Below are 20202 nucleotides of genomic sequence, written 5' to 3'. Positions count from 1 at the left end.
TTTTGATAGCAAACCATTTAATGATCATTTCAGAAATAAGAGCCCACTGTTGCTCATTGTAGAGAGGGACTATAAACTGTAAAGGTCCAGGTTCACCCTCAACAATCAAAGGTGTTTTTTTACTCATTTTATTTATTAATTTAGTTATTATCCTTTCTGTATGTAGTGTACTGACCTGAACAGAAATGAATTTCACTTGTTGACAATAAAGAACATCTGTCCAGCTAAGTGGTGGCATATTGTGTGGGGAAAAAAAAGTAACAGGCAACACCACTTCTAGCCTCATTGCACGGCCTCCTGTGATGTGGAGGAATGATTTTCAAATTCTTTTACTTGTTTATAAGACCCTAAATGGTCCCGCTCCTTCATGCCTGTGTGACTGGTTATCTGAGTCTGCTCCTATTCGCTCCCTCAGGTTGTCTGATGCTCGCTTGCTCACTGTCCCAAAACTGAATCACAGAAAGTATGGAGAAGCAGCTTTTTGTTCTTATGCGCCAACGCTTTGGAACAAACTTCCATCAAAATCTTGCTTGATCTTGCTTTTAGTTAATTAAACCTTTTGATTATGTTCTAATATCTTTGTTGTTATTTTATATTTCTCTTATATTTCTTATACTTGCTTTAACTGTTTATGTTTGATTTATGCTTTTATATTTTATGACTGTTTTATCCATTTTTTTGGACAAAATTTTAAAGAATATTTTTTAGGATTTAATTTGCATTGCATTTCACAATGTGCTATAAATGCAACCATTTTTATCACTCTTCTACTTCTTACTATTATTAGTAGTAGGTGTATGAAACAGTTCATGTATATGAACTTTGACTTTTGAATACAGGTTATACAGATTGTGTGTGTGTGTGTGTGTGTGTGTGTGTGTGTGTGTGTGTAGATAGATAGATAGATAGATAAAACAGCCTTTATTGGTTGAAGAAATAATAAGAAATAGTATTAATATCAACATATTTCCAGATAGCTCATAACAGTGTACATCCAGAGCTCAACATTAAAATGTCTCAGGTTGATTTTCTTCCCATAACTTTTTTTTTTTTTTATTTTTGACTTCATAATCTCAGAATTTTGCATGTTTTTCCTCATAAATGTGTGATTTTTTTTTCTCGCAGATTTAACACTTTAATCTCAGAGAATATCTGAGTTTTTTGGAGATTGTAAATTTACGACTTAAATCTTGGAAATTCAGATTTTTTTTGTCACAGCTCTGTCTTTTTTTTCTCCTTACAATGGCTCTAAAACGCCGTCGTACAGATGCGCCTTTATTTACGCACGGAATTTACGCAGCAGTGTGTCGATGTCCGACAATGGAACCACTGCAAAACCACAAGCTGTGATGAACAAAGTTACTTCATGTGATTCTTTTCAAAATAAAACACATTTTAAAGGAGCTTCCGGTGTCTGGCCGGCTCTCCCCGCTTCACCTGGCTGCCCTGTCACAGCGCCGGGCTCACCGCGGACAGCGCACTGCGGCGTCCCCCTCCGACCTCACCAGGGACTGGACCGACATTTGGGGCCGAAAATACCTGTCGGCGTCCAGGTAGGAGCCAGGACACAGCATGTAGAGACGCTGTTAAACATGTTAGAGCTGCAGTGTGTGCGGGTCGGTGGGTACAGTTTGTCTCGGTGCGTTTGGGCTCCATCCCGATACCTGCCGTCCTCCGCCGTGGCTGTGCAGACGGCTTGTAGTCAAAACGTCACTGAAAAGTCGCGGTATTTAAAAACACGACTTGCTCACCGCTGTTGCATACCTGATAGAACAGGATCCGATAGGCTTAACGAACGAATAGGATTCACTCTTCAATTCGGCGTCCATCCTAAACACAGAAACACCTGCTGCAATAAAAAAAAAAATCAAGTTGAAGAATTAGTTGGGTTCGTCTTCTCGTTGTGTTTTCCAACCAAAACCCACCACAGTGGGCCGTGGAGTACCGTAGCTAGCAGTGTTGTATGCATAGAGATTTGACTGAGATAAAGCATCGTTTGGTGGTGAATGTGCATGCCGAATTTAACATCACCGAAAGAGCTGCACGATTTGTTAAATGACTGTTATGTTGTGCCATGTTAATGAGCAAAACAACACATGGCCCTGAGAAAACGACAGAAACCCGGGCTAGGTCCTCTTTGTTTTCCCCACATCGCAAACATTAGCAGACTGTTGACATTTGCCGCTGCACTTCTGTGACATCAACTAGACCTGGATATAGCGTTTTTGTTACAGACTTAATATAGAAAATCATTCAAATTTCTCCATGGTGGAAAATTCAGTGTAGGGCTAAAATTCCTATAATATTCTCATGGGAAATAAATAGGCGCATTCAGGAACAATGAGTGTATGGCGACGTTATTTCACGTTATTGTTTATCCCTTATGGTTTTACTCGCCTATAGCCCAGATGCTGGTCGGTGACCTGCTGTCTGTTGCTTTGACCTCCGTCTAAAAAGGCCTGGTGACTAACCCTGCTGCATATTAATATACATTTACATACCCTTTGTCGGAGGGGTGGGCTACTTTTATACCCATATACTCTGGAAAGCCTGAGAAATAACGAATATACAAATGTGGATAGGGATGGCAGCTGATTTAAATATTAATAATGCAATATGTGCACCTGTGACCGCATGACCGGACAATTAAATATTACCGACACCACAATGTCTGCAAGGCTTGGGGAAATTATTCTTATTTGTCGGTTAGTAGGCTATTTGTGGAAATAAATTGTATAATTGTATAAATTGTTTATTGGACATTTGTATAGAAATATTTATTCATTGTTGATTTATTAAAACTCAGTTCCAGGTCCTTCAGTGGGCTACAGCGCCTTTCACCTGTTTAGAAATCACCACGTGGGACCTCAAGTGTTTTATTACTAGTGATAAGAAAAGATAAGATGTACCGTTATTGGTCACAATTCAGTTTTTGAAATTCAATTTTACGCAGCCAGCAGCACAAGGGAATTTAACATTTACCATTATAATTTTGATAATCAGTTAATTGCTTTAGTCACTGATCATGTAATTTTTTTATTACAGCAAATCTGCATACTTTTTCTGTGTGTAATTCTAAAAATGAATAGCCTTTCTCAGGTGTCCTTTTCGTGCCTTTGGCTCCTATAAGCATTCTGATGAGCATTTGCTGTGGTTTTTGACACGCTAGACTAAATGATGAATCAGTTAATTAACAAAAATGGATAGAGTGACATTGAAAATAATCATTAGTTGCTGCCCTGTTTCTTACTTTTGTAAAATATTACACACGATTGCTATAAAAGCAATGCAAATTGTCTCTAAAGCATTTCTTTTTATGCCATGTAGTACTGCTCTTGAGCAAGTGACTGCTAAGCCACACCTTAGGCAGTTAAAGGTTTATGTTATATATTTTACGATGGCTTTTAACACAACTAAACAAGAACTGTATGGTCCTACACTGACTTTTAGAGAAAAAAACAACCTAAAAAAAACAACAACAAAATCTATAAATGAGATAAAACATATCTTAAAGTTTCATAATGCCACAACAAAGTATTTACTACATGCAAATTACAGGTAGCTATAGGAATATTACAGTGATATTTCATTAGGGATTCTCTGTCTGCTTATTTGTGTTTCAGGTGTGTGTTTGAGGAGGATGAAAGGTGTGTAAGAGTGTGTGTGTGTGAGCCATGGCACCCCCCGCCTCCACTCCGGTGTCCTGGCTGAAGTTGGGGCAGCTGCACGGTGTTCGTGATAAGCTGCTCCGGCGCTATGAACATCCGCTTTTTGTTTCCTGTCTGGCTGGTCTGTACGGCTGCCAGTGGAGGCGCTACCAGAGGAGCCGCGCTCGGCCCGGAGACTGCTGCTGCAGCAAGGTCAGCACACACTCACAGCGGGGCTCACTCTCATGCATCAGGCCTAATCAATACAGCACTAATTACTCCTTTTCCCCTGGTTGATCCAAAATCAGGATGCTTGCATGGGTTTGACTGTCAATTTGCACTGTCACCAAGGTACAAACAGTGTTTAACAAGAGAATTACTGTAAATACATACTCATTTATGGCCACATCCTTATTGAATGATGCTATGATGAAATGCAAAAAAACAATTATTTCCTTCATAGCTTTTAAGGCCCAATTTGCGTCAGACTGTTCACAATCACAGTTAAGCCAATAAGGAGCTTTGCTGTTTGAATTCCTCGCTCTCTTTAGGGGTCAGTGGTTAGTCTTCCGTCTCCCTGGAAAGTTACAAGACTATAAAACAAAATCACATGTTATGTATTTGAAGAAGTTGTAAAAACAGCAAACGGTAGCATTTCATTTGGTGTTTTTCCTTCTTTTATAGCTGGAAGGAGCCAGTTTTGCTCTGCTTGTGGCGGCTTTCTGCTTAACGCTGGTATTTCTTTACTTCTGGGGCGAAGCGCAGAACGACTACAATGATTTTGATTGGTGGGTTGAGTAATACGTGCAGCATAGTGCGGTCATAAATACAGTGCATGCTCGTGTGCTCAAATATGCATGTGTAACTGCACATGTACACACACCCTCAGCTTTAAAGGAACACACCAAGGATCTGCCTTAAGCCCAAGGAAGCTTCCTATGTAGGTAGCATTTCTGAGAAGGAGGTTGAATTTTTTTTGGGTTGTATAACTGTCTCCTTCAGAAGCTTCATTTTAAGCTTCCTTTAACCTTGTTTTGGGTGAGGTTGAAGGAAACACACTGTAGCAACTATTACCAATGAAAAAAGCCACGAAGAGGCTAAGAAAGCTCGTAACTGTGACGCATTCGTACAAATCCACACTGAAGTTCAGATGCATTATATACTGTTTATTGATGAAAAACAATACATACTATGGTCCCTTTGGCAGAGTAGGACGTCACACAGCAGCTCACATCACTGGTGATGATGTTTCCCCAACATCCAATAAAATTCAAGAATATAACTGACACTTTGAATTAATTTTTGTGAAAATCATCAATGGGGAACCCAATACTTTAGTCGATATGGTGTGTCTCTCACATTCATTTAATTTTTCTACTATAGATTTCGTCACACACACGCTCACACTCTTTGTGTCTCTACCCCTCTGCCTCACATCATCATGTCGATCGAGTGTGCAGGTTTAACTTTGGGAATCTGGGCTTCTGGTTCCCGTGGTCTGTGGTGCTGCTGGTCATCGCTGCAGGTCTCTTCACCTACATCACTGTGCTCATGGTGAGTGTGCCGTTAACAGAACACCAAGGCTTCAGATGATATGGATTTATTGTTACAGTAAAGGTTTGTTTTCAGTTTCATTCTGTAGATGGCCTCAGTAAACACACCGTTCCCCCTTCATCACATTTAACCCATCCAGTGTCTGAGATATTGAGCGTACATACAGTATCAGGACAAAATGCCTGCCTCAGTCCGCAAAAACCCATATTAATTTCCATTTATTTATTCTTAATTTTCTGTTTTTTTTCCTGTTTGTTTTGTTTTTTGTTTTTTCTATTCTCTAGTTGTTCCTGTGTTCTGCTTGTTCTTTTAGGATATTACCTCAGGGTATACATCTAACAGTCATGGAAAATATATTACTGTCAGTTTTTTTTTCTTTTGAGAAAGCCAATACAGTTTGCACTGTTAATTTCTACTGTAATAGAAATGTATATTTTTGTATACGTCTAACCTGTCCTAATTTGGGTCTGTAAACTTTGAAATTGAACTATTGACACATGTATGCCCTGGAAAATCTCAATTAACAAAAATGAGGGGAAAAAAAACATATTAAATGAGGTTTATTGGAAGCTCCATGCAAAAATATCTATCCTGTTGCTATTTTGCCAACTCAGGGCTCAAGGTATCTCCATTAATTTACATGTTCTAAGGGTAGAGGGAGCAGAGGGAACAATTACCGGGGTAACAAATGCTGAATTTCTGCTGCAGGCCTAAATAATGTTTCTCCAGTGGGCAGGACACAAATATCACCTGTCTGACAATGAGGAAAAAATACATATAATCTATATATTTTTCAAAACAATCTCACTGCAATGTAGTGAAAAAGTCAGATCCATGCCAGAAGTTACAACATTTGCTCCGAGTGTGTGTGTGCTTCCATGTATGTTTGTGTGTGTGTTCATGTTTGTGATATCCTCTTTTTTTCTGTGCAGCTGCTGGCTGTGTGTTTGCTCTCAGAGGGGCAGAAGCTCTATTTGCACTGGAGTCACAAGGTAAAAGCAATCTTTCCCAGCCCGCGTTTGCTGATAAACTGTCACAGCGTATCACAGCGACCGTTTATCAGCAACGGTGGCTGTCGTTTAGGCGACCATCTGCAGAATCAGCTCATCTGTTCAGGTTTAAAAATCTTACAGATGTACTGACAGTTTTCAGAAGCAGACTATCTATCGCTTAAACAGAACACACCAGGTTTGGGGACATTGGCCCGTTGATTGACTTCATGTTGAGAAATGAGAATATAGACAAAATCAAATCCTGGTAGCTCATTGACTCCGGTGCTTCATGCAAACACTTGAGTGCCAGCAGATTCCATATTAATATTTTAGCATGCAGTATGTTGTGTGATATCAGGCTTTATGCTAGCCCACAGTACAATTACAGGTCAAGTTTTTTAAAAATGTAATAACCAGGCATCTTCCACAATAGAAATTGAAATGATATGAAAACTGGTGCATATATCCTGCTGCTCTTACTTTATAAATTTGCCTCCAGGACCATCAGTGTATGCCATACTGGACTCTCCACTGCTTTTAGTGTCTTGAAGAGCCCCTAGGATAATTTTATTTATTCACTGTTTGGCTTGAGGTGTGACTGCATTACTTGTGTAATGAATTTTGGAGTATCACAATCCCCAAAAAAGAAAAGACGTTTGCAGACAGTGCAGAGAATGGCAGTGGATTTGCTTCGCTCCACAACATACCCGAAACACTGACCTTCCGCCTTTTGTCAAACTGGTTACTGATTGGCAAAGTGTGGTGATATCATTTGTTGGGAAAGGCATGTTTGTTTGTTTTTTTTTTTTTTTTTTAAAGGATATTTTTATTTCGTTTTCAAGTTTAAACAAACAACACACAAAACAGGGCTGCTCAGACAAAAAACACCTACACATAACAATTAGTACAGACGGACTAGTTATGAAACAAATTACACAAAATATAAGTACTAGTACCTATTACAAGTCATCACATAGTAAATATGAAATTGAACATTCCCACATTCCCATTGATGTGCAAATCATTCTCATAAAACAAGACTGTTAAGAGTAAAGGTTAAATACAAGCGACATAAATAAAAAATACAAGTAAAAAGCAGTGGACTTATGGGTCAAGATTAGCAGCAGCACTCCTATCCAGGAACCCAAGAGTTAACATGAGGGCCAATGTACCTTAAGTATGGGTCCCAAATCTCATAAAAGTTTGTCAGTTGTGGAGTGTAACATACATGTGAGGAACTCCAAAGGCATGCATTGCATAATTATTATTTTATGCCAGTTTTTCTTTGTTGGCGGCTTTTCATTAATCCATGAAAGCAGGATGTTTTTCCTTGCAGCGTATGTTAGTAAATTAAACAGTCGTTTGTCAGACTTATTGAGAAGCCCCCCTATGAGAAAGACCCAAAACAAGGCCCACTGGATCCAGATTGTTGCACTATATCCAACCAATACCGCTCTATTTTAGGACATAACCCAATACAGTGAATATAATCACCCACAACAATCTTACATTTGAGGCAAAGAGGAGACAAACCAGTGTTTATTTTATGACAAAGGCTTGGTGAGATTTGGAAACGCTGAATAATTCTGGGAAAGGCGTGTTGACTGTGGCCTTGTTTTCAGATCGGGATCCTGGTGACCCTCACTTTCTCCGTCGTAGCCACTGCCGTCCTGTCTGACCTCTGGAGCAAAGAATGGACAACGCTGCTTCTTTCCTTTCAGGTGAACCTCCTCCCTCTTCTCTCAGCAGCCTCCACTTGCTTTCTGTATATTTTTATATCCTTATACCCTATTTTATTTTTCGTATCCTGACCAGGTGACAGCACCATATTTACATTTGGGCGGAGTCTTATTGACAACAGTCCTGGCTTGGCCGATAGCTTTGCATTTCTTTCGCATGAACAGCAAAGGTGAGGTGCACAGTCTGTGCCATGTGGTTTGCATAAGGTGTAATGGTGTTGTTATTCAATTCAGTGTCAACTATTTGAAAAACGGACTAAATGGGTTAAAGGGATGGTTCACCCATTTTGAAAAATTTGATGTTATTTCACTAACCTCTAGCTGTTATGTAGGGCAGCCATTGTTACTGAGGGCTGGATACTGACTGGTTGCTCCAAATGCTAACTGTTAGCCTCCTGCCATTAAGGTGGACTTCCCCCCGGCTAACATTCCTTAAAATAACCGCCTTAATGCACAGAAAGCAGGTTTATCATGACTTTAAAAGTGTCGCTCTTCAAAACTAAGATGCACCTTTTGTTTTTGTATTTCAGTAATGCGGGGGCTGATCATCGGGCTGTACCTGGCCGTCCTGTTTTCCCTATACTTGGTACCTCTGGGTTTGTATTCCCCTTGTATCAAGGAGGAAGGCACCCTGGGCCCTGCACCGGCCCTCATTGGGCACAGAGGGGCACCGATGGTGAGCGGGAGGCAATAATTCAAATAAAACAGTTACCACTCTGCAAAAATGACAAGCTTGGCAAGTAGTTTTATATCATGCCCTTACTAGTCAGGGTTATTTTAAGAGAGCTGTACTCAAGTTGTCCTGTTCAAGTCCTGTGATTGACTAGCGATCAGTCAAGGATGTTGTTCTGGGATAGGCTCCAGTCCATCATGACCCTTAACAGGAATAGCTAGTATAGAAAATAGATGGATAAATGATTATCTAACTGGACTGGTAGATAATTTTAGTAGTTTTATTCTCCTCATCTCTTCAAACCTGCAAAATGACCTTCCAGTGTAGTGAGATGATCAAAATATCCTGGAATAAACTCAGTAAGTGTGGATACAAGGTCAAATCCCTTGTCAAGTTTGTCATTTTTTTGGATTGTAATCCTGATACATGATTGAATTCTGTTATGGGTGTGACTGCAGCTTGTCGCCCTGTAACAGGAACCCTGAAAAGAAACATGCCTCCGGTCCTTGCCCCGTTGTTTACAGACCAGGGGAAATACTTCTGGTGTTTCACATATTTTGCTGACAAATATTTATGTGTCTTCAGCATGTCTGTTATTTGAAAATGCCAATGACCTTCTCCTTATCGGTGTGTGTCATCTGCACTGTAGCTCGCTCCAGAAAACACACTGATGTCCTTTGAGAAGGCTGTGGAAGCCGGAAGTGAAGGTCTGGAGACGGACGTCACCATTAGGTCAGTCAGGGGGGGCGTTAACCATCACGTGGCGAAGCTGGATGTATGTGGGCCCCAAATGCTTTAAATTAATATATGGTGTCAATATTGACCTTTAATCTGAAACAAGAGATGGTCCACTCATTGTTGTCCATTGATACAGTTTGACTGATGACATTTTTATTGTAGATGTGATCAATAACACACTGTTTGTCTATAGCCTCACATTTATGTAACATTTTGATTGGACTTTACATAAGCATGCATCAGTATCTTATGTGCAGTATTTTAGACAACACTGATCATATTTGTGATGAAACTTCAGCATTTTTCATTCAACCTTTATTTGGATTCGGAGAATCATTGAGAGCAAGCCCTCATTTACAATGATGCCGAATGTACAACAACCATAAAAACAACATGGAATTTCAATACAATAACAAAAACAGAATAAAACAGGGATTAAAACAGAATAAAACAGGGATTAAAACAACATAAAACAGGGGTTAAAACAGAAAAAACAGGGAATAAAAACAGAATAAAACAGGAACAAAATTAAAAGCAGTTACAATTAAAAGCAGTTACAATTATGGGTAAAATAAATTTACTCATTACTTGTTGTGGTCAAACCTACTCATCTGACTTAACCAGCAGCAATTACAGTTACAACTTACAACTCTAATGAAGACGATAATGGCAAAACATGTCAGAGTAAAACCATGTTATTAATGAGAGAAAGTTTCTCTCTGATTGTTGTCTTGCTACTATTATTAGGCCCAGTATTATTATGATTATTGCTGGGGCTGGGCACAGTGGAGGTTTTAGGGGTTGATTGCTCAAGCATGGAGCACCTGGAGCCAAAAATTTGCATCACCACTATTTCTCAATATAAAATATAAATAAACACAGCCACAATTGAGGGTTTGTTTTGTTTTGTTTTGTTTTTTGGCATTTCTGATTTATTAGACAGTCACAGTAGAGAGAGAGACAGGAAAGACAGAGCTGTTAGAGGACGACATGCAGCAAAGGGTCTAGGATAGGAACCGAGCCTTAGTATTATGTTGTACGCCCTTTACGTGGTGAGTCACTGGTGAGTCACTGAACCTCGAAGAGCCGCCTGAAGTCTTGAAGCGTGTCTGGAAAGCACCATCGCTCTCACAGCAGAGACAGCAGCTACTAAAAAGATACTAGAATCAAGAAACATGTCTCCGTTTGCAAGACAAGTTTCTGTTCTTGTCTTTTTTCACATTTTTAGCCGAATCCCCCAACAGGTAGTAGCTGTTGAGGACAGTGCAGCACAGGCGTAGCTTCATCCACGAATCCCGGGCTGCTGGGACGGTCCCAGTGGAGAGACAAACTGTCCTGAGGACGCAGCCGACACTAGTTGGAGCATATCAGCTCTGAGCTCTTTAGACACTGTGGAGAATTAGATTCACATGAGGAAACACATTTCCAATTTTGTATTCATCCAGCTTTGAGATAATAGGAAAAACACTTATCTTTTACACACAGATACCAACCAAATCTATGCAGAAAAGGGGGACTGTGGTATTTTGTTGGTTGCAATATCCACATTGTGGCTGAATTTATGTGCACATACAACTGAAATAATCTCTGTGACAAAGAGCTGGCTGATTGTGTGCACCAGGTTCAATCAGTCACAAGGGGCCAACAAAGGAGTTTCCTTGGCGCACCAGCAAGTGATCATGATAAATCAGCTTGAATGAATTTCCATTCTCTCCTCTCCATATTTTTGTGATCCTACAGCAGAATGCACAGTAACACTATGCATTTGGCAGCACATGCACTTTCCAGCTTGTGTGGCTTCTCTTTGATTTCACCAGCTCAAACCTGCGCTGTGGCACCTTGGGAAATCAAGGAGAGATGCTGTTTGCCTTGTTATGTTTGTGGATGAAAAAGTCAACAAATCAATCAACCCCCGAGTGACCTGTGATCTAATTCTTGCTTTAATGGCTTTTCCAAGTTTACAAGAATAAAAAATATGGAAACATTGAATACTTTTTAAAAATGTTTGCTATGAAAATAGTCAAATTTAAAGAAAGTGAAGATTATTTGCTGTCAGTGGCTTCAATCTAAATATCAAATCTAATATCAGTAGCCACATTTGTTCAACCTTAGTCCCATGTTCAGTTCCTGCTGAAGTCTTAAGTTGCAAAACTCCAAGAACTAAGGGTGAGATTAATTATTACAGAAATGTATGATCCATATTTTAAACTCTCTGTATGGCTGGACGGTCCAGTGGCGAGGAGTTTAGTGCTCAGGTATTCACTCTCAGTTGAAAAATGCTTTTGTAGTCTCAGCTCAGGCTTAGTTAATGCTGTTGGCCCAGTGTCAGTAAACTCTGCTGTCCTGTCCTTGTAGCTTTGACGGGGTTCCGTTCCTCATGCACGACCGCAGCCTTCGGCGGACCACCAACATCCAGGAGGTGTTCAAAAACCGAACGGACACCCTGGCGGCCATGTTCACCTGGGCTGAGCTGGAGAGCCTGAATGCTGGGGCTTGGTTCCTCTCTGTCAGTACCTGGAGACCACCGCCTTCCACAGACACACAGTCAGACACAACACAAACAGGGTCACTGCTGAAAGACATATCCAAGTTATAATTAAAAAAAAAATCTTTACTGTGGCATTTTATTTTGTCTCCATATTTGACACTAAATGCTCATTGGTTTCATGTTTTTTCTAATACAGTCGAGCTTTTTCACAGCAGCCGTTCAGACATGAAATAGCAGATAAATACAGGAGCTTCCAATGATATTAATGGAAGCTCTGTTCCCTTAAGAGTACCAGACGCTTTCCAGTGACCCTGGACCCTGGCTCTGTTCCACCTGCATGGAGCAAAACCTTAATTAATGTCATCAGTAACACCTGTGATTACCTAGTTCACGTCAACATGGCTGCTGTGGAAAGGGTCTGCTCCCAGAGATTTAACAATATGTCCACCGCTCGGATGTCTTTTTCCCGGATTTTCTGTTCTACCTTGTTGCAAACAAAGAGGATTTTTGCCAGCAGACAGCAGGTGTATAGAACAGCAAATGTAAACACTCTCCATGAGCTGGCTGGAGATTGGATCACTGTATTAGTTACAGCAGTCAGAGCAGCAACACTGACGTTTATATAGAGTACATGAAACTGTGGCAGATTATTACTTGAGGGACTTTTCAGAAGCTGCATGAAGCAGAAATGCAGTCAGAGATGCACATGAGGGACATGGCAGTTATTTAACTACACTGCAACAACAGCCCTATGACATAACCGGCTCACAGATACAGAACATATCGAGCAGCATGTTGTGTGACGCTATTAATTATGGATTGATGATTTCCCTCTCAGCACAATCCGTTCGGTACGGTCGGGTCGCTGGGAGCCGAGGACCACATGCGGGCAGGAAACCAGTCCATCTGCAGCCTGCAGGCCTTCCTCCAGCTGGCAGCCCACACCGACAAACTGGTGATCTTTGACCTGTACCGTCCACCCAGAGGTCACCCCTACCGGGACACCTGGATCCAGCGGACTCTGGAGGTCATCCGCAATGAGTCCTCCATTCACTCCTATCAGGTGGGACACTCCCTTGGTGTCTGGTGGGATTTGAAAGGTGGTTGTTATCATTAATTACTCATACGTTCAGACCACGCTAGCCTGTCAAAATCCACCGGATCAGCGGTGTACCGGATTAGGGTCGGGGTTTGGAGATGCCGGTGACACCGCACACTAAAAAACTCATCTAAAATTTTACTCAGATGTAACTGAATGTAAAAAGTATGCAGCGGTTTTCATTGCTTTCCAAATGTGACTCACTGATTTAGCCCCAAACTAAATGAGCACATTTTCAGAGGCTGGGGGATGTTGGCTCTCAGATGAGGCCTTGGAGCATTTTGGCCTTACACTTCCTCTGTTGTAAGCTTTTTTATTTGGATGTGCCAAAATAGGTAAAATTTTTTTAAAAAAAAAAGTGGGTCTTAACCTGCTCGCACAGTCAGATCTTGTTCCTCTATCCGTCTCTCCGTTCCCCCCGCCCGCCTGGCCACCATGGGGAGCAGAGCTTTTGGCCGCTCTGCTCCCCAGCTCTGGAATGCACTCCCTCCTGACCTCTGCAACACCACATCTGTTAATCTGTTTAAATCCAAACTCAAAACTCATGTGTTCAGACTTGCTCACTCCATCTGATTCAATGCACTTTGCTTATTTGTATTTTTCTATGATGTTTTTTTATGCTATTTTCTATGATGTTTTTCTCATGCTGTGTTATCTGTGATGTTTTTTATGCTGTTTTTTTCTGTTGTTGCTGTATTTTGTATTTATTTTTACTGTAAGGTGACCTTGAGTGCCATGAAAGGCGCCATAACAAATAAAATGTATTATTATTATTATTAAGGGGCTAATAAATTGACATAAGGAAAGTAAAATGAAGTCAAGCTAAGACAGAAGTTTTGTAATATGACGTCAGTAAACTGAACAAACTTGGGCTGCACAAAATGAGATGACTTTACAGATATTGCAAACTGATTCACAGTTTTAGTAGGAATGATATTTTTTTGCGTTGTAATTTTCATTTTCACTGAAAAAGATATTAAACTGATGATGGTGTGATTTTTGCTATTAGAGCGCTTGCTCTGTCCGTAGAAACTGGAGACTCAGGAGACTATTTTTGTTTGTTTTTCATTCCTGAAATACTGAGGAAGTCCTGAGGATTTCCTGCGAGTGTCCATCCACAAGATAATTTCCGTAAATTGGATTAATCACTGTCTTCACTATGCAGCCACTCTTTGGGATGTGGCTGATAAGATGGGTGTATATGAACATAAAAATTTTGCCTCATGCAGCTTTAATATCTTAGTAATGACCTAATAGTGACAATGCATGGTTTGGCACCAGAATAGACAAAACTCAGTGACTTTGAAGAAGAGTCCCTGACAGTTAAAGAATTAAAACTGACTTATATGTACATATGTGTGTGTATAGGCATACATATACCCTCAGTGTCTAATTTATCAGGTCCATCTGTACAATCTAATATAGCTCAGTGAAACAACTCTGCCCTAAATTCTACCGTTTAACACTGTTTATAACGGTTATCATGTTTTTGTTGGCATTGTGGAGAATGTGTAAACGTAATTCTGTGTTTATTACTGAGGCTGTAGTTTGCAGAGGTCTGCTACTGGACTACATTATTGGACTGGATTTTATAAGACTGTACAGATGGACCTGGTAAAGTGGACAGTGTGTATATATACATATGTGTTTATAAATGAACTTGGCTCACTTGTAAATTCCCTTGTATATGCATTCGAGCAACCATAATCACTGTTAGTGTGTGTGTGTGTGTGTGTGTGTGTGTGTGTGTGTGAGACCAGGTGCTGTGGTTACCATCAGACTTGAGGGCGCTGGTCCAGGAAATGGACCCTGAGCTCCAGCAGACATCAGGCAGCCGGCTCCCACTAGAGGAGCTCCGGAGCAACCACATCGTCAAACTCAACCTGCACTACAGCGCCATGTCCCCTGAGCTCGTCAGGTATGTGTGTGTGTGTGTGTGTGTGTGTGTTTGTATACATGGTGCATCAGAGTATTTTCTTCCTAGCATATGAAGAATTTCTTTTCAAAATAAGACACCCATCTTGGTGCTTAATGGTTTCATCTGGTTACCAAGATAACGTGGAATTTGAAGAAGCGTGTTTGACGCCATGAAAGCCAGGGAAGTTTCACAAATCATGAACTGGGTGACTTTAAGTTTCTGCAAGTAAAAAGTCAAAATTTTAAAGACCTTTTTTAAACATTTCGACCCCACAAATATCTGAAGAGTAAAAACAATTGCACGATGCATTACAAGCTGCAGCATTGGTGTGAAAATGGTATTCACTTCCAGTCTCCCAGGTGGGCAGGGTCACCTGTTTGGTCAGTGGAAAGGTGACTGGCAAGATGCAGGTAGGTTTTGTGTCATTTTAAAGACTTTATTTGGCAGAGGTGACTCCAACTTGTTCATCTGTGTTTTTCAGCTTTGATATGAACCTCTTAAGATGGGGGAAAAAAACATATGGTTCATGTACTCTAACACACATGAGGTGGTGATTAAAAGATCATATGAACAAAACTGCTGTGCTCATGACACACAAATCATCAGCTGTAAATAACGCTTATTTTCATTATCGAAAATAAGCGTTATTTGATTCATTGTTTGGTCATGAAATTTCCCACAGCCCAAGGTGACGTCCTCAAACGTCTTGTTTTGTCCCAACCAACAGTCCACAACCCAAAGACATTTAGATTATTGTCGGATGACTGTCTAGAAATTGGAAAATATTTGCATTTGAGCCCCAGCGGCCTGGGTTTGAGTCTGTTCCCTCTCCACTGTGACTGTCCAATAAAACAGAAATGCCAGAAAATAATCTTTAGAAGAATGACTCAAAATGATGAATGGGTTATCAAAATAATTTAATGGGGATTAATTTAATAGCTGGTAACTAACTCATTCTTCAACTAATCGTTGGAGCCCTAATATCTGTAAAAAAAAAAAAAAAAAAAAAAAAAAAAAATATATATATATATATATATATATATATAAATATATATATATATATATATATATATATATATATATATATATATATATCCTTACCAAAGGACTCAGTGATGGTTTAACTACTGTACTACTGTGCACAAGACAGGGTGCAGAGTGTTCAGGCGATCTGTGGCTGGTGAAAAATAGGTCCAATATTTCTTTCAGTCACTACAAAAAAATCAGTCATAATCTGTTCTCGGGTAGGTCTTCTTCCGTTGGAGCATCAGGGCCTGCTGCTCGGCTCCTCTTGGGGTGGTTAGGGCTCATGTTTGTAGGTGAGGAATTAGCATTTTTGCAAGTAGCATTTATGGTTAGTAGTGTATCTTGTCAGCATGCAGCTCAAGTTAGCTCAAAAGAGAAGAATGAACACCTGTGGCACAAATACAAGAAATGCCATCTCAATTCTGAATGCCAAGTCAAGGCCTTAATAAAATGACACAGCTGGTTAACCTGCGTCTACATTTCTATGTGTTGTGTTTGATTTGCGTGCAGTGAGTACGCAGCGGTGAACATCTCCACCAACCTGTATGTGATCAGCGAGCCGTGGCTCTACTCTCTGGCCTGGTGCACTGGAGTCCAGTCCGTCACCACCAACGCTCCCCAGCTCCTCAGCACCATGAGCGCCCCGCTCTTCCTCATGGTGAGAGCCCTCAGGAGAGACAGGGACATTCAGCCACAAAGCTCACCTTTTTACTGGCAGTCAGTATTTTAAGGCGAGCATAACTTTTTAAGAGGATCAGTTATACTATACCTCTTTGTCAATAGTATTAGAATATTGGATATAAGGATTGCAATAATTCTTTACTAAACTAAAAAAAGGTTTGTGTTTACACCAATGGCTGTTTGTCTTATGATGATTGCCAGCTGGAATTTGTACTTTATCCCCCGCTTTGTTTATCACACTACAAAAAAAAAAAATTGTGTTGAGTCGTGTGCACACTTCAAACTCTGTCTCTCCTTTTGAACCTCTCTGCCTCCTCCGTGTCATTTCTCATCTCTCTCAGACTCCAGATGAGTATAATCTGATGTGGATCCTCACTGATGTGGTGTCCCTCATGCTGGTCCTCACCATCTTCATGTTCCACTGGTGAATAGCACACACCCACTTCAAAAAAGATGACAGTGAATTAGCTGAAGTCACTCAGGCAGGGTGCTCCACAGTTTAAAGGCCCTGACTGCAAAATCACCTTTATTTTTTAGTCTAGACAGAGGGCAGTGTGAAGCTTTAGTCTTGAGTTCAGGTCTCCAATGGAGCTTGAGGTCAGATGTAGCCATGCTTTAAATTAAGCATGATCAAAATCTGATTTCTAATCTTAAAATCAGATCTTCATCTAACTGGGAGCCAGTGAGAGATGCTAAAATGTGAGATCTGTGGCATTCTGAATAAGATAGAGATGTGATGGTGACAGCGCCAGGAAAACAGGGAACAGTGGAAGTGGTTTGAGATGAAGGCTTGGATGTAGACTGATGATGTGCTCTTGTGTGTGCTGTCCTGATATGGGAGCTGGGTTGCTATGTTTGCTTGGCAGGTGGCGAGAGCGAGGCCTGGCATTTTGCTCGGGCAGAAAAACCACGCTGGACAATGGCGCTTATAGCAAGTTCAGAACAGGTGAGCCTAACCCTAACCCTAACTGAATTAAGGTGGTAATCGTTGAGATTAAATCCCTTGAGTTCTCTGGCATTGTGTGTGTGGAAATGCTCTTACTTTCCCTCTAAAACATGGCCGTAACTTCTACTGTTGAGTCTTTACGATTTGATTTGATTTCCTCCTTGAAGATGATGGTTCACCACTGTGCTCCAGGTTTCAGTAATGGACATTTCTTAAACCGATTTTATATTTTTCACCCTTATGAAACAAAAATACATTGCAGTATACTGGAAAATATCATGTGATCTATTAGATAATACATTTCCATATATGGGAACTAGTCTTTATATTTTCCAATATATTGAAATATATGCATAGACCCTACATGTCCATATATTGATACATATAAAAAATATATTGCAATCAAGACCAAAAACAGCACTATATTTTTACATGTAATAGTTTGTCTTTATATGTTCAAATATACTGCAATATATGCATATACCATATATGTATATATATCGCAACATATATAAAAATATATTGGGATGTTTTTTTTTTAACATGGCATATTATTTTCTAATAAACAACCATGACATGTGCATGGACCATGCATGGAATATATCTGTACATATATTTCCAATACATGTTCCCATATAATTGGAAAGTCATAGATCATGTATGTTTAAATATATGTACCCAGTATTCATCACATATAAATCTAAATACATTATGGAGGATATTTATAAATATAAAATGACATATGTTACGGTACATAAACACATATATATTCATATGCAATATATTGCAATATCTGAAATGTGCAATTACTTATGTATTATTCCATATATTGGAATACATTACAATATATTGATGCAATATATAAATATATTGTATAATATATGTTTCATCAATATATTATTCCCTTGTATTGCTAAGACATTTTCAAATTTAAAAATATATTTCAATATATTGTAATTCCATATATTAAATGTAATATATTCTAATATACTACCATATATTTCATTTAATATATTGGTAAATATATTTTCTTTCTGTAATGGCAGGAGTCTCCTTAGTCATTTTCTTTGCTTGATGTGGGCTGAGAATTTGACCCTTCTGAAACAGAGGAACATCTTTATGTCTTCCAACATGGTTGCTTAAGAAATGAGAAGCTACTCACTGCATCAGTTTGGCTTAAATAAGCGGTTGCCAGCTGAAACATATTAATCACTGCAGTAATTATCCAATGGAGGGCTCTTACCTGTTTGCTTAGTTCAATCCATTGGTGCCTCTTTATGGCCAGGCAGAGTATTTCCATGCTTTGTGCCCTTTCTTTTCGGTCACAGCTATTCGTTATTGCTATATCTTTGAAACTACACAGACTGATTGTTAATTTATCTGTGCACAGAGCTGAGTGACGTATGGTCGGTCACCAGCGTTAACTCCCAGGGAGAGTCCCGCAGCTCGCTGACCACCACACACTCCCTGGCAGCCGTCACCGAGCACTAACCACTGCCTCTGAGAGGAAGCAGCCTCTCGACCCTGAGCCTCTGACTGAGAGAGTTTTGGTAATGTCGTGACCAGAGGTGAAGACACAGTGGGGAAAGCGGCTGAATCAGGTGGAATACAGTATTAGCAGGTATGGGAGGAGCTGGCATCAGTCCTGACCAATCAAATAAGCTCTTCCCACCCCCTTTAACAGCAGTGCACTCCCTGCCATGACGTACCGACACTTTAGGGGAGGCAAACTCAGACCGGCCTCTCCCAAGAACCCTTCCTGTCCAGGACTCTGAATCTAAACATGTAGCACCACGAATATGTCGCTGAAGGCAGATGATGGCCCTTTTTAATGTGAATTCACGTTTTCAGTCAAAGCCCCGTCCCTACATCTCTGTGTGTAATGATGCTGATGTGATATTAGAGGGAAAATCTCACAACACAGGTTTGTTAATGGCCAGTACTTTGTTTTCTACTCCTACGCTGAAATGCACACAGTAATGCCACAGTAACATGAGTAAACGCTAAAGTGTGTTTAAGCTGTTTACAGGATTGTATAGGCCTAAACTGACAGTTTTTTTTTTTTTTTTTACAAATCCTAGCGGAAACTGTAGAGGACAGACACTAGTAGGAATTGGCCCTCAGTCTCACCCAGCACAGACTCACAGCACGCTTTCCTGCTGTTATTGCCTTAATTAGAATTAGAAGCCAGAAAATACTAATGCACTTATTTTAAAAAGCAGGTGTGTACAGGAGGAAAACCACAAAGGCAATACAGGAAAAAAATCCCACACACTTGTTTAAACTAGGATTTTATTGCAGGAGATGTTTCTGTCTGCTAAGGATCTTCAGGCCTTTAATCTGATCCCATGCAGATCTGATGTTCCTCAGCCTGTATTTCTAATTATTACAATTCCAGTGATGCTGGATTGACGTTAGATTTCTTGTGTTCAAATGCTTTGAACATCTAAACACAACCCCTTGAAACCTGAGCAAATTCACTTGATTTCTTTCAAAAACATGGGGAAAAAAATAAATGACTCAAAAAAATATTATTATAATATAAGATATTAGTAAGAAGTTTCAGGGAAATTGTCAGAAAAGAAAGAAAAAGATGAGAAAATCATGAGAAAATTATCAATAAAACTGGTAAGAAATTATTATAAAGCAATATTTAGAATTGTATTTAAAATTTGTATTACAAATATATATTATATAAATT

General features: G+C 39.9%; 1 protein-coding gene across 1 annotated transcript; it reads left to right on the top strand.

Moving 5' to 3' along the window:
• The first annotated feature begins 1455 nt into the window (after nucleotides 1-1455).
• On the top strand, nucleotides 1456-20077 carry gdpd4b (glycerophosphodiester phosphodiesterase domain containing 4b). Its single transcript, XM_030068890.1, has 16 exons — nucleotides 1456-1553; nucleotides 3624-3860; nucleotides 4332-4435; nucleotides 5108-5201; nucleotides 6134-6193; nucleotides 7816-7914; nucleotides 8009-8102; nucleotides 8463-8608; nucleotides 9255-9337; nucleotides 11699-11849; nucleotides 12670-12894; nucleotides 14691-14848; nucleotides 16385-16532; nucleotides 16897-16979; nucleotides 17422-17501; nucleotides 18892-20077. The coding sequence occupies exons 2-16, from the start codon at nucleotides 3675-3677 to the stop codon at nucleotides 18990-18992; spliced, it is 1812 nt and encodes a 603-aa protein (XP_029924750.1). The 5' UTR covers nucleotides 1456-1553; nucleotides 3624-3674; the 3' UTR covers nucleotides 18993-20077.
• Nucleotides 20078-20202: the final 125 nt, after the last annotated feature.

Source organism: Myripristis murdjan, chromosome 14 (assembly GCF_902150065.1).
Source record: "Myripristis murdjan chromosome 14, fMyrMur1.1, whole genome shotgun sequence".
In the NCBI taxonomy this organism is placed as follows: Eukaryota; Metazoa; Chordata; class Actinopteri; order Holocentriformes; family Holocentridae; genus Myripristis; species Myripristis murdjan.
Note: the sequence above shows the minus strand (reverse complement) of the source record. Positions and strands in the feature narration are given on the sequence as shown.